Raw genomic sequence first — 24,576 nt, 5'->3', positions numbered from 1 at the left:
ACGATTAACTAATCAATGTACTCTAGGTACAACATGATTCCCAATTTGTTTCATAAATCTAGTACTACATACATCCCCCTCCCACACTGACCACCCAGTCTCCACTGAGAAATCTTGTTGAGAGCATGATAGGAATTTAAGATAGTTTTCAAATGAATCATCAGTTAAGTTGGGATAAAGCTTAATGTAGTGCAGATGAGATCAAATGCTGAACTACCTACAAGAGATAACACTAAAGATATGCTTTAAAAATAAAAGCAAAAACAATCTTTGAAAAGCTCGAAAAGTCTATACCATACTGTTCTCTTTAAAATAAGGGTCATTTTTCAGCATTCCAGATGAATTAAAATTTACTTTGTGAAAAAAAACCCCTCCAAAATGCTGCAAAATTACATTCCTGACAGACAGAATAGTCTCTGTTTGTGGATAGCACAGGCCTTGAAATACTGGCCTGTAAAAAAGCAGTCCATTTTTTAGACCTAGCAGGTCAAATAATAATTCACATGCTAAAATTAGCGAAACAAACTGCAGGTCATTCTTCAAGAGACCGATGTATGTAAGATGATCTCGTCTTCTATTTATCTGAGGCTAAGCTTGTGATTCTGTTATATTTTAATTTTATAATGCTCTAAACAACACCTCACAGGTTCTAATTCTCCACACACTGTTCCAAACCCTCCATCAACCTGTGCTGTCTTATTTCAAGCAGGACATATTTGTTCTTAGCTGGTCATATATTTTTTTTATTTGCTATTTAAAACAAGAGTACCGGTGAGGTACATGATAAGCTCGTCAGGAGTTTGTTGGAAAACCATAGATATATTAATGGATATGTTACGATTATGATTCAATTCTAATTATGTGTAATTTTTGCAATGGTAAACAGTCCTGACTTCCTCCTAGGCTTAACAAGATTTTCGTATGCTGTTCAGAATATAGACAAATTATTTGATTTATTTGTATCACAGTGACCTAGTAATTGTATGCGACACACCACCATCCCAAGCTGTTCCTACATGTGAGGTTTGATGGTCCTGTATGCATGTGTATGTAAGATCAGGGGTGGGAATTGGTGAACTGTAAAAAAAAGAGGAAATATAGAGGGGTCCTGGAAATTCTTGAAATCCTAGGTAAAAATCTGTGCCATCCGACACATTTTGGAGGAAAGGACGATTAAAATGCGAGGAAACGCAATGTTCAATGAGAGGAAAACAGCTGATCCGAGGAGAATTCCCACACCTGAAGATATAGTCTGGACAACAAAAAGTTAACGTAAGTACATATGGACAACACCATACCATAATACGACCCATCATAGACGGACGTATAAAAACAATAACAGCTGGCCATATTTTACTTCCTACAGGTATTTCAAGCCCTGTAGCATGATTGGAATTACAGCTGTTTTCAAAAGTATCATCAACCAAGTAGGTATAAAGTTTAATGTAATGAAATTTTTTTTTTTTTTAATTTAACACCACCACTAGGGCACATTGATTAATTAATCATCAGCTATTAGATGTCAAACATTTGGTAACTGACATATACACCTGCTACAGTTTTCCTAATGCAGCAAGGAATCTTTTATATGCACTTTCCCAGAGACAGGAAAGCACATACCACAGCCTTTAACCAGTTGTGGTGCACTGGTTGAAACAAGAAAAGACCCAATCAGGTAATGGATCCACCGAGGTGGTTCGATCCTGCAACCCAAGCACCTCAGGTGAGCAATCATCTGATGAGTTAAATCCTGCCTCTTAATGTAATGAAGATAACAGAAAACTCTTAACAGTAAAGTAAAGTTTGTTTTATTTAACGACGTCACTAGAGCACATTGATTTTTTATCTTATCATCGGCTATTAAACGTCAAACATATGGTCATTCTGACAGTTTTTTAGAGGAAACCCGCTGTCGCCACATAGGCTACTCTTTTATGACAGGCAGCAAGGGATTTTTTATTTGTGCTTCCCACAGGCAGGATAGCACAAACCATGGCCTTTGTTGAACCAGTTATGGATCACTGGTCGGTGTAAGTGGTTTACACCTACCCATTGAGCCTTGCGGAGCACTCACTCAGGGTATGGAGTCGGTATCTGGATTAAAAATCCCATGCCTTGACTGGGATCCGAACCCAGTACCTACCAGCCTGTAGACCGATGGCCTAACCACGCCACTGAGGCCGGTACTCTTAACAGAAACAAACCAAAGATTATTATCTCTACAATAACAGTCAGTTCTCACTTGGCAGCCTTGTCGTTGATGAGAGAACAGAACTAAACTCTTTAATAGAAACAAACCAAAGATTATTATCTCTACAATAACAGTCAGTTCTCACTTGGCAGCCTTGTCGTTGATGAGAGAACAGAACTAAACTCTTTAATAGAAACAAACCAAAGATTATTATCTCTACAATAACAGTCAGTTCTCACTTGGCAGCCTTGTCGTTGATGAGAGAACAGAACTAAACTCTTTAATAGAAACAAACCAAAAATTATTATCTCTACAATAACAGTTAGTTCTCACTTGGCAGCCTTGTCGTTGATGAGAGAACAGAACTAAACTCTTTAATAGAAACAAACCAAAGATTATTATCTCTACAATAACAGTCAGTTCTCACTTGGCAGCCTTGTCGTTGATGAGAGAACAGAACTAAACTCTTTAATAGAAACAAACCAAAGATTATTATCTCTACAATAACAGTCAGTTCTCACTTGGCAGCCTTGTCGTTGATGAGAGAACAGAACTAAACTCTTTAATAGAAACAAACCAAAGATTATTATCTCTACAATAACAGTTAGTTCTCACTTGGCAGCCTTGTCGTTGATGAGAGAACAGAACTAAACTCTTTAATAGAAACAAACCAAAGATTATTATCTCTACAATAACAGTTAGTTCTCACTTGGCAGCCTTGTCGTTGATGAGAGAACAGAACTAAACTCTTTAATAGAAACAAACCAAAGATTATTATCTCTACAATAACAGTTAGTTCTCACTTGGCAGCCTTGTCGTTGATGAGAGAACAGAACTAAACTCTTTAATAGAAACAAACCAAAGATTATTATCTCTACAATAACAGTTAGTTCTCACTTGGCAGCCTTGTCGTTGATGAGAGAACAGAACTAAACTCTTTAATAGAAACAAACCAAAGATTATTATCTCTACAATAACAGCTAGTTCTCACTTGGCAGCCTTGTCGTTGATGAGAGAACAGAACTAAACTCTTTAAAAGAAACAAACCAAAGATTATTATCTCTACAATAACAGTTAGTTCTCACTTGGCAGCCTTGTCGTTGATGAGAGAACAGAACTAAACTCTTTAACAGAAACAAACCAAATATTATTATCTCTACAATAACAGTTAGTTCTCACTTGGCAGCCTTGTCGTTGATGAGAGAACAGAACTAAACTCTTTAATAGAAACAAACCAAAGATTATTATCTCTACAATAACAGTTAGTTCTCACTTGGCAGCCTTGTCATTGATGACAGAACAGAACTAAACTCTTAACAGAAACAAACCAAAGATTATTATCTCTACAATAACAGTTAGTTCTCACTTGGCAGCCTTGTCGTTGATGAGAGAACAGAACTTTGTGACATCAGCCAGCAAGTCTGGAACATCGGTCACAATGTTCTGAATCAAGGTTGATTGAATCTGATCACCAGAAGTCTTCACAACCATTTTCATTTCTTTGTAGATCTTTTCTAGCGACTTAATGACGGTGTAGAACTCTGCTACAGAACACTAAAATGAAAGGAAGACATCTTAGCACATTTCAAAGTCAATGACCAAAGTTTTAAAAGGTACAAAACGTTTTAATTTTGCATAAAATTAATTTTCAGCTACATGTACTTCAAACTCCAGAGCCCATGCTTTTAAAATTTTCGGGTCCAAACTGAAATCTTTAATAACATCATACACATGCAATTTGTATGGCATTGTCAAGATATCAAAGTCATTAACTGTCAGGGCCCCATTCCACAAAGCGATCTTAGCGCTAAGATCACCTTAACGGCAAAAGGTAGTTATGTAGTTAAGGTGATCTTAGGGCTAAGATCGTTTCGTGGAATGGGATTAAGGACACCAGTCGACTAACTTAGGGGGGAAATGCCGTTAATATACCAGTAGTGGTGCACTGGTTGAAACAAGAAATAGCCCAATGGGCCCACTGATGGGAACTGATCCTAGACTGACAGCGCATGATGCGAGTTCTTTACCACAGGGCTACGTCCCACTTCACCAAATGTTTGACATCCAATACCTGATGATTAATAAATTAATGTGCTCTAGTGGTGTTCACTAACCACTAACCAACTAACTCACTGTCCTGGACAGACAGCCCAGATAGCTGAGATGTATGCCCAGGACAGCGTGCTTGAAACTTAATTGGATATAAGCACGAAAATAAGTTGAAATGAATGAATCTAGTGGTATCCTTAAAGAAAACAAACTTTAATTTTATAAGCGTGGGGTCAGGACATTGGATTTGCCAAAATTTGAGTGCTTAAAGAATGATTATACCCTCATAAATTCAACATTAATATGTGGAAAATTTCAGTTTTAAGCAGGAAAGTAAGTTATATAAAGAACACACAGTAATAAAAGGACCATTATCTTTAAACCAGTTTCCCATGGCGATGCCTGGTACAGCAAATGCATGGTATGTGCTGTCTTGTCTGTTTGGAAAGTGCATGTCAAAGATCTCTTATTGCTAATGCAAAAAAAGTAGCTAGGGTCCTTTATGACTACATATCAGAATCATCCAATATATGACATCAAACAGATGATGATAAATAAATCAATGTGTTCTGTTAGCATCATTAAACAAAAAATTTAACTTTTATAGACAAATGTTTGAAAATGTTTCACTGAACAATTGCAATAAATGAAGATTCAACTTCACAAATACATATTTGATATCAAATTTAGTATAATCTTGACAATCACACTCTAATGTGGCTCTCTTAAATGTGAAATCATAAAAAAGACAAACATTAGCTCTGTCAAACCTTTCTGTGGTATATAGAACACAATCCTTTGTCGACATCGGGCATTTTGGATAAAACCTGTCGCAGATTTTGAATTGATGGCAAATGTCCCTCACAAAGTTCCTGAATTGCATTTTGTCGCTTTACTATCTCGCTGTAAAGAAAAAGTATAGTTTTACATAAATATCTCATTTAAATAATACAGTGAAACCGGTCTAAACTGGACCATGAACTTACCAGAATCTTGTCAAAACCGGTTAAGTTTCATGATACTGAATTTTAAAAATTCTAAAACTAGACCCTCTAAATACCGTATCCAGGCCTCTAAATACCATATCCAGACCCTCTAAATACCATATCCAGACCTTCTATATACCATATCCAGACCTTCTATATACCATATCCAGACCCTCTAAATACCGTATCGAGGCCCTCTAAATACCGTATCCAGACCCTCTAAATACCATATCCAGACCTTCTATATACCATATCCAGACCTTCTATATACCATATCCAGACCCTCTAAATACCGTATCGAGGCCCTCTAAATACCGTATCCAGACCCTCTAAATACCATATCCAGACCTTCTATATACCATATCCAGACCTTCTATATACCATATCCAGACCCTCTAAATACCGTATCGAGACCCTCTAAATACCGTATCCAGACCCTCTAAATACGATATCCAGACCCTCTAAAGACCGTATCCAGGCCCTCTAAATACGATATCCAGACCCTCTAAATACCGTATCCAGACCCTCTAAATACGATATCCAGACCCTCTAAAGACCGTATCCAGACCCTCTAAATACGATATCCAGACCCTCTATATACCGTATCCAGACCCTCTAAATACGATATCCAGACCCTCTAAATACCGTATCCAGGCCCTCTAAATACGATATCCAGACCCTCTAAATACCGTATCCAGACCCTCTAAATACGATATCCAGACCCTCTAAAGACCGTATCCAGGCCCTCTAAATACCATATCCAGACCTTCTATATACCATATCCAGACCCTCTAAATACCGTATCGAGGCCCTCTAAATACCGTATCCAGACCCTCTAAATACGATATCCAGACCCTCTAAAGACCGTATCCAGGCCCTCTAAATACGATATCCAGACCCTCTAAATACCGTATCCAGACCCTCTAAATACGATATCCAGACCCTCTAAAGACCGTATCCAGACCCTCTAAATACGATATCCAGACCCTCTAAAGACCGTATCCAGGCCCTCTAAATACGATATCCAGACCCTCTAAATACCGTATCCAGACCCTCTAAATACCATATCCAGACCCTCTAAATACCGTATCCAGACCCTCTAAATACCGTATCCAGGCACTCTAAATACCGTATCCAGACCCTCTAAATACCGTATCCAGGCCCTCTAAATACCGTATCCAGACCCTCTAAATACCGTATCCAGACCTTCTATATACCATATCCAGACCTTCTATATACCATATCCAGACCCTCTAAATACCATATCCAGACCTTCTATATACCATATCCAGACCTTCTATATACCATATCCAGGCCCTCTAAATACCGTATCGAGGCCCTCTAAATACCGTATCCAGGCCCTCTAAATACCGTATCCAGGCCCTCTAAATACCGTATCCAGGCCCTCTAAATACCGTATCCAGACCCTCTAAATACCGTATCCAGACCCTCTAAATACCGTATCCAGGCCCTCTAAACACCGTATCCAGGCCCTTTATATACCGTATCCAGGCCCTCTAAACACCGTATCCAGGCCCTTTATATACCGTATCCAGGCCCTCTAAATACCGTATCCAGGCCCTTTATATACCGTATCCAGGCCCTCTAAATACCGTATCCAGGCCCCTCTAAATACCGTATCCAGGCCCTCTAAATACCGTATCCAGGCCCTCTAAATACCGTATCCAGACCCTCTAAATACCGTATCCAGGCCCTCTAAATACCGTATCCAGGCCCTCTAAATACCGTATCCAGGCCCTCTAAATACCGTATCCAGGCCCTCTAAATACCGTATCCAGACCCTCTAAATACCGTATCCAGGCCCTCTAAATACCGTATCCAGGCCCTCTAAATACCGTATCCAGACCCTCTAAATACCGTATCCAGACCCTCTAAATACCGTATCCAGACCCTCTAAATACCGTATCCAGGCCCTCTAAATACCGTATCCAGGCCCTTTATATACCGTATCCAGGCCCTCTAAATACCGTATCCAGGCCCTCTAAATACCGTATCCAGGCCCTTTATATACCGTATCCAGGCCCTCTAAATACCGTATCCAGGCCCTCTAAATACCGTATCCAGGCCCTCTAAATACCGTATCCAGGCCCTCTAAATACCGTATCCAGGCCCTCTAAATACCGTATCCAGGCCCTCTAAATACCGTATCCAGGCCCTCTAAATACCGTATCCAGACCCTCTAAATACCGTATCCAGACCCTCTAAATACCGTATCCAGGCCCTCTAAATACCGTATCCAGGCCCTCTAAATACCGTATCCAGACCCTCTAAATACCGTATCCAGGCCCTCTAAATACCGTATCCAGGCGGTCTATTAGGCTCCGTTACACAACAAAGCATCCTCTTTGTAAGTCGTTTAGTCTTTATTTTGCTCCAGGTCACCAACCGGTAGCATCAGAGGATTGTATACATATGACAACATCATTTAACAAATAAATATACAATATAAATACAATTATTAGAAAATAGTTCCAAAAAGTATGCATTCTTAAAGTATGATAGTGAATTCAAATTTCAATAAAACAATTAAACAAAATTCAGAAACAATTCTTAAAAGAAGTTTTTTTACTTTAAAAAAATATTCATTTAATTAATTTAATTTTAAAATGATTGAATCCAGTTTCTTCAGAGCTAGTAGGAACCCAGGAAACCCTAATTTTTAAAATTATTTTCCACTAAACAGTAATCCTAACCTTCACTGAAAAGTAGGGTAGTATCGTAAATGGTCACACATGCTTCTTGACACTGCTAGAAACATACACAAAGTTGGAGTGAGAAGAAATCAAACAGAGTAAAAGGAAAGTGATCCAAAGGATTTAACTGGGGTTTTTTTCTCACATAAATACCTAACATCCATCAAAGGATTAGCAACCCAGGAACGGAAGGTTCGTGAGCCGAACTTGGTAACTGTGTGGTTGAGGACCCAGAACAGGGAGCCGTTTTCACGTCCATCAGTGATGTTTTGAAACACTTCCAGGTTACGTAGTGTGTTGCCACCAATCTGCATAAATTTTGACTTGACAGAAAATGGCTGGAAGCTACTGCAAAACAGTAAATTAGCACAAGACATTCACGTCAGTACATGTAAGTAAAGCAAACCTAACAATACAAGTGAAATATATTGACTATATTTATAAAGACTGCACTTCTCATTTAAGACCTCAATAGATGTTAACATTCTGTAGTGAACTGCCATCAATGTATTTAAAATCTCTGCTAAATAGTACAAATAAATACAATTGGAATGATAATGACATTGGGGAAAACAAATCCCGAAATGTTTTCATGGTCTTTAAAAATAATTTAAAGGTAATTGTTAGCTTTTTCAATAAACAAATAAAAATGAAGGAAATGTTTTATTTAATGATGCAGTCAACACATTTTGTTTACGGTTATATGGCGTCAGACATATGGTTAAAGACCACACAGATATTGAGAGAGGAAACCCGCTGTCACCACTTCATGGGCTACTCTTTTTGATTAGCAGCAAGGGATCTTTTGTATGCACTATCCCACAGACAGGATAACACATACCACGGCCTTTGATATACCAGTCGTGGTACACGGGCTGGAGTGAGATATATAGCCTAATGGGCCCACCGACGGGGATGGATCCCAGACCGATCGCACATCAAGCGAACGATTTACCACTGGGCTACGTCCCACCCTCCAATAAATAAAGTCAGAAACAATTTTCCTTTTCAAATTTGGGTTTCTAAGCTAGTCTTGGGAATGGCAGTCCTAATATGGGAGTGCAGTAAGGATGAAATGTTAGGAAACGTCTAGGGGAGTGGCAGTCCTCCTGAGGACAAGCACGCGATAGTGGATCCTGAAAGCAATCACAACTTTGCCAAACATCCTTTCGACACTGCCTTGTACAGAGATACCATTTTCATAATGGAATATGATTTTGTTGTTGAGATTCTTTGAGAGATATAAATGAGGAATTCTGAGAAAATATGGAGAATCTTCATCTCTGATACAAGCTGGACAGAGCAAGCCAAACAATGTAACTAAAATCAATGAAAATACAACAGTTGTTTTAAGGATTACATTTCTAATTTAATTGAAATAGGAAATACGGCTGGGTTTCGTTGGAGCCAAATACACACGTAATGTTGTGTATTATCGTTCAGTGGGGATGGGGTTTAACTCAATTGGAAGAGAGTCCCCCTAACATACGTGGATCTTAAACCGCTTAAACAAGACAAACTTCAACTTTTTCACTGTTTAGTTTGTTTTGTTAAACGACACCACTAGAGCACTAATTAATCATCAGCTATTAGAAAAAAAGAAGAAAGAAATGTTTTCTTTAACGACGCACTCAACACATTTTATTTATGGTTATATGGTGTCGGACATATGGTTAAGGACCACACAGATATTGAGAGAGGAAACCCACTGCCGCCACTTCATTGGCTACTCTTTTCGATTAGCAGCCAGGGATCTTTTATATGCACCATCTCACAGACAGGATACCACATACCATGACTTTTGATATACCAGTCGTGGTGCATTGGCTGGAACAAGAAATGAGTAAGACCTAGCTACAAACATAGCTTACATAAATTAAGAGTACTGCTCTTTTACATCATAAAATATTGTAAAATAAAGTAATTTGTTGGTTTTTGCTTACGTGGTGAGTTTAAGAGCACGATCAAGGTGAAAGTCTTTGAGGTAGATGATCAGTCCTGCTAAACAGCTCAAAACAGGCTTCGGTAAACTGAGCACGAACTGCAAATCACTTCCACCTGTGACAAATTGAGAAACAGATCTTGTATAAGCTATGACAAAAGCAATGAGGTTTTTTTATTATTATTTTTTAAAATTTTAAATTTAATTTTTTTTAGCCCCCTTTCCTTTCTCTCCTTTGAATTTCATCTCATTTCTTCCAGGTCTGGCAATCCCTCCTATCTTTCAACTTCTTTTGCTGTCCACATCCCAGTCCTTGTCCCTCCAACTGCGACAGGTGCTTGTCTCTTGTGACTATCTGTGCCACACACCTGCCATTCCCCATCAGCTTTTAGCTGTGGGCTTAGTCTGACCACTTCGGGGAGTGTTCAGTAGTTATGTCTGGCATTGTTAAGAGGCACTTGCAACCACCTACTATGCACCCCTACTACCGGCAATGAGGTTGTAGTGAAAACCATAATAGCACAACAGTATCTGTCCTGACAGGTAACTGTCACAGTAGCTTATTTATCATCATTAGAAATAAATCGAAAGTTTCATTTGTTTAACGACACCACCAGAGCACATTAATTGAATAATCATTATTGGATGTCAAACCCGCTGCAGTTTTCCTAATGTAGCAAGGGATCTTTTATATGCACTTTCCCATAGACGGGAAAGCACATACCATGAACTTTGACCAGTTGTGGTGCACTGGTTGAAATAAGAAAAATCCCAATCAGTTGAATGGATTCACCGAGGGGGTTCGATCCTGCGATGCAAGCACCTGAAGCAAACACTCAACCGAATGAGCTAAATCCAACCCCTAGTAGAAAAAGTTTGTTTGGTTTAACAACACCACTAGAGCACATTGATTTATTAATCATCGGCTATTGGATGTCAAACGTTTGATAATTTTGTAGTTTCTGCATTTAATGGACATTCATTATCTGCAATTCAAGGGAGACAACTCTTCAGATTTAAAAAGTTGCCTCACATAAATATTGTATAACCCTGATACTTTTTCATATTAAGAAATTTTTCTGGCTATCACTTGACACATCTTAAGAAAAATTAACAGTTTGGAGAAAACTTGGAGTGTTTTTTCTTTTTATGAATACATTACCTGTCCGCAAAACAAGTGCACTCCCCCCTACAGCTAGTAGTCTAGTCCGAACATCCCAACAGCCAATGGGATGGCCTAAAATCTTCTACTGCATCTAGTTCCAGTCACGTGACTGTAACTTCCTTCTTTTTCCCTGAGTGTTGTTTTGAGGACAGGTAATGTGAAAAGAAATGACCCTTCATGACCTAATGTATAAAGATGTAAATATTTGATAACCTGAATAGAACTCTGATACGGTTTCAAACGCCTGGGCATACTGGAAGTTTTCATCTCCAAGACGTTCCACACGAATCCGGTCATCGTCTGTTGAGCTGTCAATTACACAAAGTAGAGTTCAGTAGAAGTGATGATTTTTTTCTTTCTTTAAATGCCACAATGACCGATTTGTGAAAAGCAGGTTGTTTCCCCTCTGAACTTGAATTCAGTTCTCAGTACACAGATTGTTAATTTTCACTTCAATAAAATGAGATTACCTTTCTAGGTCTATAAATGAACAATTATGGTTTTTAACATTCAATTTGACAACTTTCCTGGGTTAGAGAATGGTTCCAAAAGACAAAACCATCACCCATCACCCATCACCAAGACAGACCCACATCCTTATATGTCACACCCAAAGGAGCTTCCACATTATTAAGCCATGCCCACAGTAACTGACTCACACCATTAAGCCACACATACAGGAGGTAACACACCTACATGTAGCATATCATTAAGCCACACCCACAGAACTGTTCAAACCCTAAGACACACCCAGAGAAGTTATTCCATGTACCACATAATAGCCACCTGTCCTGGATATAAGAGCTGGACGAGGCCGGCACCTGAGCCCAGGACAGGCGTGCACTACAACAGCTTGTTCTGAATGTGCACATAAAACCCTATGACCCGACCTGACCTGACCTGACCTAATGGCCATCACCAGCCTCTGTGGTGCTGTGGCTAAGTCATCGGACATTAGGCTAGTAGGTACTGGGTTCACCACAACGTACCGGCTCCCATCCAGAGCAAATTTAACGACTCGATGGATAGGTGCAAAACCACCAGATCGACTTCTCTCTCACTATCCACTAACCTGTCCTGGACAGACAGTCCAGATAGGTGAGGTGTGAGCCCAGGGAAGAATGCTTGAACCTTAATTGGATATAAGCATGGAAATAACTGAAACTGAATGAATGACTAAATCAGAAAACATTTGTTTTGTTTAACGACACCACTAGAACACATTGATTAATTAATCATCCAGCTATTGGATGTCAAATATTTGGCAATTCTGACTAGTAGCCATCAGAGGAAACCCAATACATGTTTCCTAATGCAGCATGGGTTCTTTTATATGCATTTTCCCACAGACTTGAAAGCACATACCATATAATGGCCTTTGACCAGTTGTGGTGCACTGGTTGGAACGAGAAAAAACCCAATCAATTGAATGGATCCACCTAGGTGGTTCAATCCTATGATACAAGCATGTCAAGCAAGTACTCAAATGACCGAGTTAAATCCCACCCCTGTAAATGAATGAATAAATAAATGAATGAATGAATGAATAAACGAATGACTGAATGAAGAGCCACCGACCTGAGAGCGACGACATCGTCAAGGAGTTTCTGTGTGTGTCCCGTCAGTGTGGCTGGTAAGAGAAACTCCACTGGTTGGACATGTCCTATACGCGACTCCAGATCCCCACGGCGTGCACCATCATCAAAACAATCGTAAATGAGATCTCCGGTGCCGGGGTCAATGGCCTGAATCAGGCAAAGAAGAAGAAACTTGGAACAGACTTTCATTTTTTAAAAACACAGAAGCATGAAAAATCACATCGTCTCAATATGTTGAGAAAAGGAAAATGGCTATCTTCAAATTAATTGTAGTATGAAAAAAAATGCATTTCTGAAGATGTTAAGAAAAGCAAAATTGCTATATCTTCAAAATAATAACACAGGCTTTTCACTGATAATCTAAATGAGAAAATGTTTTTAATGTCATTTTGGTCGACAAAAATCCTTCTAATGGAAAACTACTTACAAACACCAGACATTTCTATAAACATATTCTAGATTCAACCTTTTTTGAGAATACACACGATTATGGATATATGCCAAAATCAACTTCTACAGGTAATTCATCTATGATGGACAGAATAAATTCTGATATTATTTCAAACCACACAAGTTCCATTATTTTTTCATGGAAAATATTAAAGACATTTTAGTTTTAAAATATTGAGAACAAAATAAATATGGGTGGTCCCATGAATATGACATCAGTAGGACAAACTGTTTGAGTATGACGAACAATAAAAATACATGTAGACAGGACTTAAATGTTGGTTTACCACAATGGCAATTTCTTGCTTGTCTTTCTTGGAGTTAGTGGAGTCGAAAACACACATGAGGAAACTGTTAGGTCGTGTTCCGTAGTCTGAGACCGACTCCTCCCCCACAATACCTGACAATGGGTCAACATGTCACAACAGTTAAGGTGAATAACAATTATTATTATTATCCATATGGTTAAAAATATCTTGGTACATATCAAAGTGATACATAAAAGTAGAATGCCAAGTGGGATGCTTACACTTTGCCGCCACATGATGACGTCATCAATTGACACATTACAACCTTAAGGAACATCAACTAAAGTTGAGTGATATGAATTAAGATTGATTATGGGTAATGAATAAGATATAAACTCACTACTATTTCGTATCATGTTTATGTCCCTTGTGAAATAATTTTCAATGTCACTCGCTAAAGCTATTATTATTTCATGAGGGACATAAACATGATACGAAATAGAAGCTTGTTTTAATATCCTATAATTCTTATCCACATGGTTCAACATAACCAAGTTATTTGTCACTTGTAAATGAGTATATAATATTTATTTACATGTGAATGGGAACTTCCTCTGAAACCTGCCCCCTCCCCACAAGAAAACCAACATCTCCCCCAAAAACCACCCCTTTATTAGCCAATAAATAGTGTATTACAGTTTAAAACTCCCACCAACAGATTCGTAATAAAATGATAAGCACACAGAGAAACAATGTTTTTATTTGTTTATTATTTTTTTAATGTAGGTACTTTGCTAAATTTGTACTACTTCATCACATCATCCCCTGCACATGCTGTGACCTCACCGTGGTGCAGGGGTGTAACATTCTCTTTGAGAATGGCCAATACAGCACAAATTGAAATGTTTAAAAAAAGTCAGCATCTATCTGTGATATTTGTGTTTTTGCACGGTTCTTTACACTGTGTTTTTATTTAACTGTTGGATTTTTATATTGATGTTGATCATCACATTGTGTTTACATTTACCATAGTTTGACACCCAATAGCCGAGGTATTTTTTGTGCTGGGGTGTCGTTAAACATTCATTCATTCATTCATTCATCACATCATATACATGTATATATTGAGGATGAAACAAGTGGCATCACATTAAGAGATTGGCTACTGTTCTACATTATACTGTAATAAAAACTGCAATGTTCATTCTTAAAGCATGCTCTTTAACATATCCTTTTAAGTAAAACTCCCCCACTCTGGAGTTCAACTAAATTTAATTCGGCCTTGAGCAGGGTACATATTTTAAACACGAGTCAAATAAAATAAAAAATTAGTTTTGTTTAATGATGAATATTGATTTATTAATCATCATATATTGGATGTCAAACATTTGGTAATTCTCACATATAATACATGTATATATGGAGTCTTAAAGAGTTAAAAAACAAGAGACAAATGTTACAGTTAATTTTCTTTAACAACACCACTACAGCACAGTGATTTATTAATCATCGGCTATTGGATACATGGTTCCAGTGATAGAAATAAGCAGAATTTTTCATTTGTCCACCGGACAAGTACACTGCAAAATCTACTTGTCCAGTAATATTTTCTCTTGTCAAATGTTTTGTTTTATTCAAGTACAAGGACTGTATTTTAGCTCAAAATGAAACTGCATTGAACATTTTACATGTCCACTGGATAACCATTGATGTACATTTCGCTTGTCCGAGCAAATTTTCACAAGAACAAATGGACAAGAGCTTATTTCGAACACCGAGTCCATTAGTAGCAAGGGATCTTTTATATGCACTTTAATAAACCAGTTGTGGTGCATTGGCTGGAACGAGAAATAGCCCAATGGGCCCCGCTGACAGGGATTGATCCTAGATCGACCACACATCAGGTGAGCAATTTACCACTGGGTTACGTCCCACTCCCGACAAATGCATGAAGGCACTGACGAAATATCAATAGCAATAATAAAAGTTATAGTAAAGGTTTAAAAGGATATCTTCTCCAATGAGAGTAGATTTAGTGAAGAGAGCCGACAGTTGTCTAGAAAATGGTGCACTGCGGTTTTCTCCTGCTGCTTTCAAAGCCGATGTTTCTGTCTGCTTGACAACGCCAACCTGTAACACAAGAGAAGGGTCACAAGTGTGCCAAAATAACTAATTACATGTACCGATGATGCCATTCAGAAACATTTTGTTTTCAAAATCATGATTAGCGATATTTTTGGTCAATTGAAAAGTGATTTAAGCAATTAGTGAATTATGCGATACTGAACAAAATGTTCTCTGTCATCGACAAGATGTTACCATGTGTGCAAAAATAGTCCTTTACCAGTATGTGATATCATTAACAAAAGAAATTAATGAATTTTAAAAAATCTAATGTAAATAAAATAAACTAGTTCTAAGAATATTGATAACAGTAGACCTACCCATGGTAAAAAACCCCAACAAATATTAACACAAGTTAAAAAAAATCATCTATTTGAATAAATATTAGACAACTGTTTAAAAATATGTATAAAAAACCCTATTAGATATCAACTTGGCACCTTGTAACCCGCAGCAACTAGTCTTCTGACATGGACGAAAAGGCGATGGGTTGGAATACTGGCAGTCTGAAAGTTATGATCAGGGTGACAAAATATCTTCAACACCCGTGACGCGGTCTAAAAATTAAAAACAATATATGATCAACAGCAAAAGTTAAAAGGATAACAGCTTCCAAACCAAAATATTTTGAAAGAAACAACCAACAAGAATTCTGCAGAAATAAAAGTTGAGAAAGGTACATTTTATTGAACTAAAACTCCACTACCTAAATTTTTATCAACTGAGTGATTATTAAGGTTGACGACAGTCACTTTTCGCACCCTTGTTTTGCCTTCGTACACAGTAAATAAAACATATCCAACGGTAATGTTTTGATATGATATATTTGACAAAAGGTACTTTTTATTTCTTTAATCTTTTAAAACTTGAAAAATAACAAAATACCAACCTGTAAACAACGTTGTCCGCTTGTTATAGAAATTTGACAGGGGTCAAGGTTAGTAGACCAGTTTTTATTTTAATGTGGCGAAGCATTGTAATAATATAGCTAATTTTGAATTTGAATGACGTCACTTTAAATCACCTTACGATAACCATACACTGGGTACATGATGTTTCCGTTTTAAGAATGCTGGACAAATTCCAATGCAAACTTGCTATTGAAACTTTTTTGTTTGAACATTACTAATGCATCTGAATGTGTTTGAAGAAAATCTTGTGATTAACACGAGTGCGCTTTGCAATTTTGGTTTGACGAATATTGAAACAAAAATCACCGACCGCCCCCGACCCTCCATTGGCCACAGGCCTGATTTTGTATGACCTCGCTAAATTCGTTAACGTAACATTTTATGCTTGTTAACATATCCTGATTTACAGTATTTAAATAGGGAGAAAAAATCTATTAATGGTCAACACTTCTCATGACTCAACTCAAAACATCAAATCTGAAGAATGACATTTACAAATTAACGACTTTCCATGAACCTTGGATTTATAACTAAAAAACCCCCAGATTTAATCTATGCACAGTAACCAACCTCAGCGTCTTCTCCGAAAAATCTATATTTATAACCACACTCGATAAACAGCACTGCATCGGGGTACTTCTCTTTGATCTCCAAGTACTGTGTCTCCAATGGAGTGTACTTTGTTTTGGTAGTCTTATTAATGCACAAACTGCTTTTCTGTATGTTCAGCTTGGAATGTTTCTGCAATTCCTTTCCTTTAGAATTCGACATATTAATGCCCTCCTCCTCATCATCATCACTGACAACCATACAAGTTTCACTGTCATGATTATCATCTACAGGTTTTGGAGGCGATAGTATACCAGAGTCAGATTTATTTTTTATATCTGTAAATGTTTTTCTGTGCCGTGAATTTTTCTGTTTGGAATCTTCGCAAATTTCACTATTTAGTGAAAAAGTTGATAATCTGTTTTTCGTGGTTTCACTAACGGTCCGGCATGTACTGTCATGGTTTTTAATACTTTGATCGTGAAATGTTTCTCTGTCAACAGATAATGGCTGTGAAGATTTGGAACCTTTCTCCTGATCACCACTATCTGTTCGTCTTATCTTTGACGAGATTCTTCTTCCATCCTGAGACATGGGTCGTTTCATCCTTGATTTTGATTTCTGTGGAGTGAAAAGATACAGAATAAGCATTTAAGTCTGTCAACCACCCCCTCCCCACACCCCAAAAAACTAAATTGTTAGAAATTGTATGAATTCCGTTTGATAGGTTTGTTAGCCATAATCAGTTTCTCATCAATCAACAATAACATACAGTTAATGAAGTTTAACACAAAAAACATTTAAACTAACTTGACTACATAGGCCTACATGTATACTGTAATGGCTACCAAACCCAACAATTTTTCTTATCTCCTAAATTTATAGGACATATCTTTGTCAAAAGTGGGTAAATCACCATGAAAGATAAACTTGATCAGTAACAATACATGATCAAGAAACATACAAAACTTTAGCTCAAAATCTCAACACCTTCTGGGAAAAAAAGTCCCGAAAACAAATTTTCACATCTCCTAAGTTCAAGGGCCATAACTCCGTGAAAAATGGGTAAATCGCCATGAAAGTCAAACTTGATCTGTAACAGTACAGCATAAAGTTATACACAGAATTTCCGGTCAATATTTCAAGGCATTCTAAAAAAAACCATCTGGAAAACTATATGTGGGACAGACCGACTGACGAACGGAGATAAAATCTGTAGTCCCCTCCGGTTGGACCAGTAGGGGACTAATATTTGACAATTCCATATTGAGCTGATGTTGTTTATATGTCGGTATTTCTTCATAATGTATAGAAAATATTAAGATAATTTTATTTTTAAAAATGTAAAAGATGAAAGTAAAAATATTGTATTGTCCGGATCTTTACAGTATATATATATTTTTTTTAAATGATGGTTAAATAGTTTATATTTATGCAACAAAAAAATCCTGTCACATTTTGGAACCTGTTGGCTAAAGATAGATCCACCTAATGGAACAAACCAAGTGTTCCCAATCTTGGAATATGCTATACTGATCAATCACGAAAGGTATTAAATTTCTGAATTCGGAAATGTTTTGGCTTCCGAAAAACTATGTTTTTGGAATATCTCATTTTCTTGAAATGAATTCTCTTTGGGTCTTCCAAATTGGGCGAACAACCCGGATAGAAAACAAAATTAAGCGTGGGGAAAAACAACAATTTGAAATAAAACAAAATGGGGAAAAAAAAACTACTTGCAAACATTGCATGATGTTCAAATAACTATCTGCATTTTGGAATTTTGATGTGTATGTTTGCAGGTAAGCATGCAGTATTTCGAACATGGTTCTTTATACATAACATGTATGATTTTATCAACGTGATGTAATAATAGGGGATAACACGCAGATATAGTAACACTAACAGTTAATTATTTAACACCGTTTTTATCACAACCTTTTGATCATCATCATTTTCATCCGTAGTGATAGATCCTTGCTTTGAAGTGAAGAATTTCGATAATGTCACCTGCTTTCTACCTTTGCTTGACATCTTGAAAGTGAAGGCCTAAGCCTTAGGACCAGTAAGGCTTAGTAACTAACTTTACTAAGTAAGACCTAAAACGTTTTAAACAGAAAGACTTGTCAAAAAAGAGAGAAAATCTGTCGAATTATTCATTGACAACATTACACATACAAAACATAGCTATCTCATTTATAATCACGTAATTCTAGATAGTTACTCTACTATTAAATAGTTAAATAACACAGGAAAACACGTTTGTCAAAAAACTAAAATTGCACATTGCACGTTCTACTTCCATTGATGCTCTTTTTTATAGTTCTTCCCTCCATTAAATGTGAAGCATTAGAAAAAAACGCTTTCACAGTAAATACAGTCCCAAGTTGATGTGTGTGTGTGTGTGTGTGTGTGTGTGGTGTGCGTGTGTGTGTTTGTGGAGGTGTGTGTGGTGTGTGTGTTTGTGTATGTGTATGTATGTGTGTGTGTGTGTGTGTGTGTGTGTGTGTAGTGGGGTGTGTGTGGAGGTGTGTGTATCTGGAGGGGTGTATATACTATAACAAAGACAGGGTGTATTTGAGTATTTGGCGCTCCTAGGCCATTAATACTTTTGCCTCTCCCATCCCCTACCCATGGGCCTCCGTAGGAATATTTTTAAGAGGGGGAAGATATAATATTTAAGTATAGTCATGGCGAAAGTAAGTGAACATTTGGGGAGGGGGCTGACTGATTGAGATCGAGTGCACGAAGCGCTCGATTTTTAAGAGTGGTTCAGGGATATGCTTTCCCGTGAAAATTGAAAACTAGGTCTACGGTCTCCACGACTCGAGTACCTGTGCAAGGAAGAGCTTTCTCGTTTAATCATATTTTACGTCATTTTGCCACATGCTTGGCGCCGGTTACATTATAGGGCTATGAGACGTGGATAAAAAACAAAAGTCGAATATGTGGAATGCAATATAATGACATGATTTGGCATGCATGTTCAGCATTGGAATTAAGATGTATAATGCTAGTTTACTTTATTCCTTAGTCTCATTATCATCTGGTGTAGGTGGCGAGTACTCGGGTCCGGGTCGAGTTTAACCCTCGAGTACTCGAATCCAATATTTTGGACTCGTGGAGGTCATACAAGGAGCCGAATTTATAAAGTCTGTTTTCGTGTTACACGCGTGCAACTATATTAATTAATGGAAAAAACAAATGCATGTTCAGTTTTGGTGATATAACCTTTTTTGTATCCGTATATACCATTTGACACATAGCTACCTCATTGTACTATCTAAAGAATCTTTGGTTAAAACTGGGCCAGCCGTGAGCACATGCGAAGCTGCGTGCTTTTTACGGATTTGTCAAGAAAACGTGCATCCTGGCCAATTCCACATGTTATGGACATGAACACCATACCAAATCGAACTGTTGAAACGTACACATCGAGTAGCCTACACAACATTTCATTTCAACACAACTGAAAAGCAACATGCCGCGAATGTTACAATTTGATAGGGATAGAGATGTTGCTCTAATTACGCAGGAGCAATCGCAGCATCGCGTCGCCCAGCATTGGGGTGCATGAATTAACGAAAGCTCGTTTTGTGGGGCGTCTCATAGTCATAGGAAAATTAGTTGACCATTCCAGGAGTGGACGTCCGCGCGTTACATTGCCACGTCAAGATAGAGGCATACGTCTCATACACCTCCGTAACCGATCGCAGACGGCTACGGAGACGGCGAGTCATGGTCGTCCAGTGTGTCCACGAACGGTTAGGAATCGGTCGCGGGAGTTCAACTTAAAGTCACGACATCCCGTCAACGTCGACTGCATTGGCTGCGTGCACATGCGTGAAATCGGTTTCACTTGGCCCACTGGAGTCTCGGGTCTCGCTTTACAGGTCAGATGGACGACAACGTGTCTATCGACGTCGAGGTGAGCGATATTCAGACGCGTGCGTTACGAAAAACAACATATTTGGGGAGGGTCTGCTATGGTTTGCGGGGGAGGGGGGGGGGGGATTTCTCATGACGTGAAAACACCTCTCGTGGTAATCGAGGGCAATCTTGCAGCCGTAAGATATCGGGATCAGGTCATCAGGCCTCACTTTATTCCAATTATCTATGCGCGTAACCTTACGATGCAGCAAGATAATGCGAGACCACACGTTGCAAGGGTTTGTCCTAACTTCGTCAGCCAAAACTATGTCCTGGTTCTACCATTGACCTGATCGAGCATTTGTGTGCGTCAACGTCCTAAACGACGTCGCTTAGCTTACGCAGGCCCTTCTTCATGAGTGGAATAACATTCAACAAAGGACCATAAACAACTTGATTGGGTCGATGGTAAGGAGAGTTAGAGCAGCGACTGTAGCCCGGGGTGGACCAACACGCTATATTGATTTGGATACGGAAACGAGGTAGGGTACCCACATTTCAATGTTATCCATGGAAACGCCGCTGCAACATCACAACAAAGCATGGCAAAATGTATTCAATAAAACATTTGAAATATTTACTACCGAATCCCCCCCACCCGCTTGCGTTTGTTTTTTTCCCCGTCAGAATACATCCATTTACAATGCTTAAATACATGCGTTTAAAAAAAACAGGCATTGTAAATTCGGCCTTAGATGTTCTGAAATACATTGTCCTGCATTCTGCTAGTACAATTTCTCATTACAAAAACTCAAAAGTATATGAGACGGGGCGTGTGTGTGTGTGTTGGGGGGGGGGGGGGGGGGGGGGGGATTGCTGGCCTGAATAATTTTCACCATATATTTCCACTAGAATCTATCCACAATGTTAGTTGTAATCCATATAAAAATGCGTAGGATTAGTTTGCATCGGTGGGATGGGCACAACTGAACGTCCCTCTATCATATATGATATGATATGATATGTTATGATATTATGATATGATATGATATGATGATATGATACGATATGACAATTCACACAGTGTTAAAGGGACATTCCCGAGTTTGCTGCATTGTAAGACGTTTCCGACTAATAAAATATTTTTACGATTAAACTTACATATTAAATATATTTTCTTGTTTAGAATATCAGTGTCTGTATATTTAATGTGTTTCTGGTCACCTTAATATATATTTGTAAAAAGCCAAAACTGGATTTTATCTTAAAAAACATTTTTTAGGAAATAAAATGAAATGTAACCTAATACAAATGTAATTACAGTCGTCAATAATGAATGTTGAATGCTGTTCTGTTGTTCTGTCAGAGAAATATTCAGTACTGAATGTTGAATGTTGTTCTATCAGAGAAATATTCAATACTGAATGTTGAATGCTGTTCTATCAGAGAAATATTCAATACTGAATGTTGAATGTTGTTGCATTAGAGAAATATTCAATACTGAATGTTGAATGTTGTTCTTTCAGAGAAATATTCAATACTGAATGTTGAATGTTGTTCTATCATAGAAATATTCAATACTGAATGTTGAATGTTGTTCTATCAGAGAAATCATTTAGTAAACACTCCAGCTTAACGACATATACATGTATTTGATTTGTATATTTTAAAGAGTTACATATTGCATATTGCAGAAAAAATATTCAATACTGAATTTTGAATATTCTATCACAGCAATATTCAATATTGAATGTTGAATATTGAACCAACTTCAGCTTCCCGCGTCTGGCAAAGGTTAAATGTATTCCAACACAGCCCCATATACTTGCAAGCGAGTGTGTAGGTGAAGGGTTTCTGGGGCCCTTCTCTGGTCGAGCACATTTTCTTCTCTTTTGTTTTCCACTATATTTTCCAGGGAAGCCTCCCCCTATAAACACAGTTTAGACACCCCCTGATAAAGCTCCAGCACACTCCTTGATTTGTAATTCAATTGCATACCGAGGTATCGACAAAAAGTGGGATATCACGATTGTGCAGTTGATAAAATAAAGTATAATTCGTGACACATTAAATGGTTATATTAATTAATATTTTTTTAAACGCCACAGACATTTAGCACAGAGACAAAGAATTTTTGTTTGACATTACCAACATGGATGATGATGAGATGAATGGTGAAGTCACACTATTTTCATTTCGATATGGGACTACTTGACAGGGCCATGCTGCACGCTTGCTGTCAGTTGAGCTATCTCGGTATCACCCGAGCCCGGGGTACAGGGAACCCTTCAGTGCGTGTTGGGTAATCATTCCCCATGTGGGGTCATACACCCGGGAGACACACCCATGCTCGCACCCTTGAAGTGGGTGTGTACGTGTCCTTACACATACCCACTGAACCTAGCGGGGAACTCACTCTGTGTTGGAGCTGGTACTGGCATGAAAAATCCACCATTGCCTCGGGTGGGATATGAACCTAGTACCTACCAGCCTCAAGTCTGATGGCATAACCACTAAACCACCGAGTCTGGTTAATGGTCATAGGTTTATGAAATATTTTGTTGGTCCATTTAGTGGGTCAACAGCTGTGCGATCCTGCCTTAGATTTGGAGATCATTCCAGAATATTCCTCTGATGTGTTGCTAGGAGACCATGCATGTGCTAACAAGATGGGAACGGCCAAACTAAATGTACACGCAGTAACCTACTTTATACGTTTTGACAGCCTCAATCTCTTTGATAGCTATTGCAACGAACGTTGAACTTGTTGACCGTTTTGTTGTTTGATTTGTATACATTTGAATAATAATGTCCAAAAAGAGAGTTAATGTTATAAAGGTTCTCTACAAATGTCAAAATCACAATAACACAGAGAAAACCCCCAATCTAATTAAAATTAGCTCCACTATTACATGTAAACATGTAAACATGTAGTGGAGCTAATTTTAATTAGATTGAGAAAACCCCCCATATCAGTATGGTACATTATGATAGATACATTAACAAAACATGTGTATGCATGCCTTGCTCTTTGCATAATTGAGTACTGATTGAGGTGGGTATATATATATATATATATATATATATATATTTCTTCTTTTTTTCTTCTTTTTTTTGGGGGGTGGGGGGATATACATAATAGCTGATAGGTGACCTGAAATGTTTTATACTGTGTACAGTGTGTATGGGAGTTTATGAAATGACTAACATTGCTTGAATATGGTATGTCAGTAAATGTAAACATGTTTATTAAGTGTATATATTGTGCGCGTTTAACGCTTATTTATTGTGATGTGTTCTTTTTTGTTACCAGGTCGTGACAGATCATTACCCGACCGAACCCCTCCCCGCCACGCCCCGCAGTCTGGATCCGCCCCTGCATAATTACCTGCTTAAACGAGCCTGGTTACTGGGTGGAGGGAGGGAGTTCTCAAGAGATAAGTATCAGTTAAGTATCATTATTAAAACAATGCTTGATTTTTATTCATAAACTAAGGGCGGGACGTAACTCAGTGGTACAGCGCTCGCTTGATGCGCGGTCGGTTTAGGATCGATCCCCGTCGGTGGGCCCATTGGGCTATTTCTCGTTCCAACCAGACGACTGGTATATCAAAGGCCGTGGTATGAGCTATCTTGTCTGTGGGATGGTGCATATAAAAGATTTCTTGCTACTAATGGAACAATGTAGCGGGTATATGTCAAAATTGCCAAATTAAATGTTTGACATCCAATAACCGATGATTAATAAGTAATGTGCTCTAGAGGTGTCGTCATCAGAG

General features: G+C 38.1%; 1 protein-coding gene across 1 annotated transcript in view; it reads right to left on the bottom strand.

The window, feature by feature from the left end:
- The window catches only part of LOC121382551 (DNA mismatch repair protein Msh3-like), a 31,952-nt gene extending 12,748 nt beyond the window's left edge, over positions 1–19,204 (bottom strand). Inside the window, exons 1-11 of the mRNA XM_041512012.1 lie at positions 18,866–19,204; positions 16,949–17,548; positions 15,908–16,024; positions 15,356–15,473; positions 13,383–13,513; positions 12,626–12,792; positions 11,261–11,355; positions 9,884–9,998; positions 8,094–8,288; positions 5,011–5,143; positions 3,558–3,745 (exon numbers count right to left, since the gene is read on the bottom strand). Coding sequence (XP_041367946.1) covers positions 3,558–3,745; positions 5,011–5,143; positions 8,094–8,288; positions 9,884–9,998; positions 11,261–11,355; positions 12,626–12,792; positions 13,383–13,513; positions 15,356–15,473; positions 15,908–16,024; positions 16,949–17,548; positions 18,866–18,961 — 1,955 coding nt within the window. The 5' untranslated portion in view covers positions 18,962–19,204. The remainder of the gene's footprint in view (positions 1–3,557; positions 3,746–5,010; positions 5,144–8,093; positions 8,289–9,883; positions 9,999–11,260; positions 11,356–12,625; positions 12,793–13,382; positions 13,514–15,355; positions 15,474–15,907; positions 16,025–16,948; positions 17,549–18,865) is intronic.
- Between the last annotated feature and the right edge of the window lie 5,372 nt (positions 19,205–24,576).

This window comes from Gigantopelta aegis, chromosome 2 (assembly GCF_016097555.1).
Source record: "Gigantopelta aegis isolate Gae_Host chromosome 2, Gae_host_genome, whole genome shotgun sequence".
Lineage (NCBI taxonomy): Eukaryota > Metazoa > Mollusca > Gastropoda > Neomphalida > Peltospiridae > Gigantopelta > Gigantopelta aegis.
Note: the sequence above shows the minus strand (reverse complement) of the source record. Positions and strands in the feature narration are given on the sequence as shown.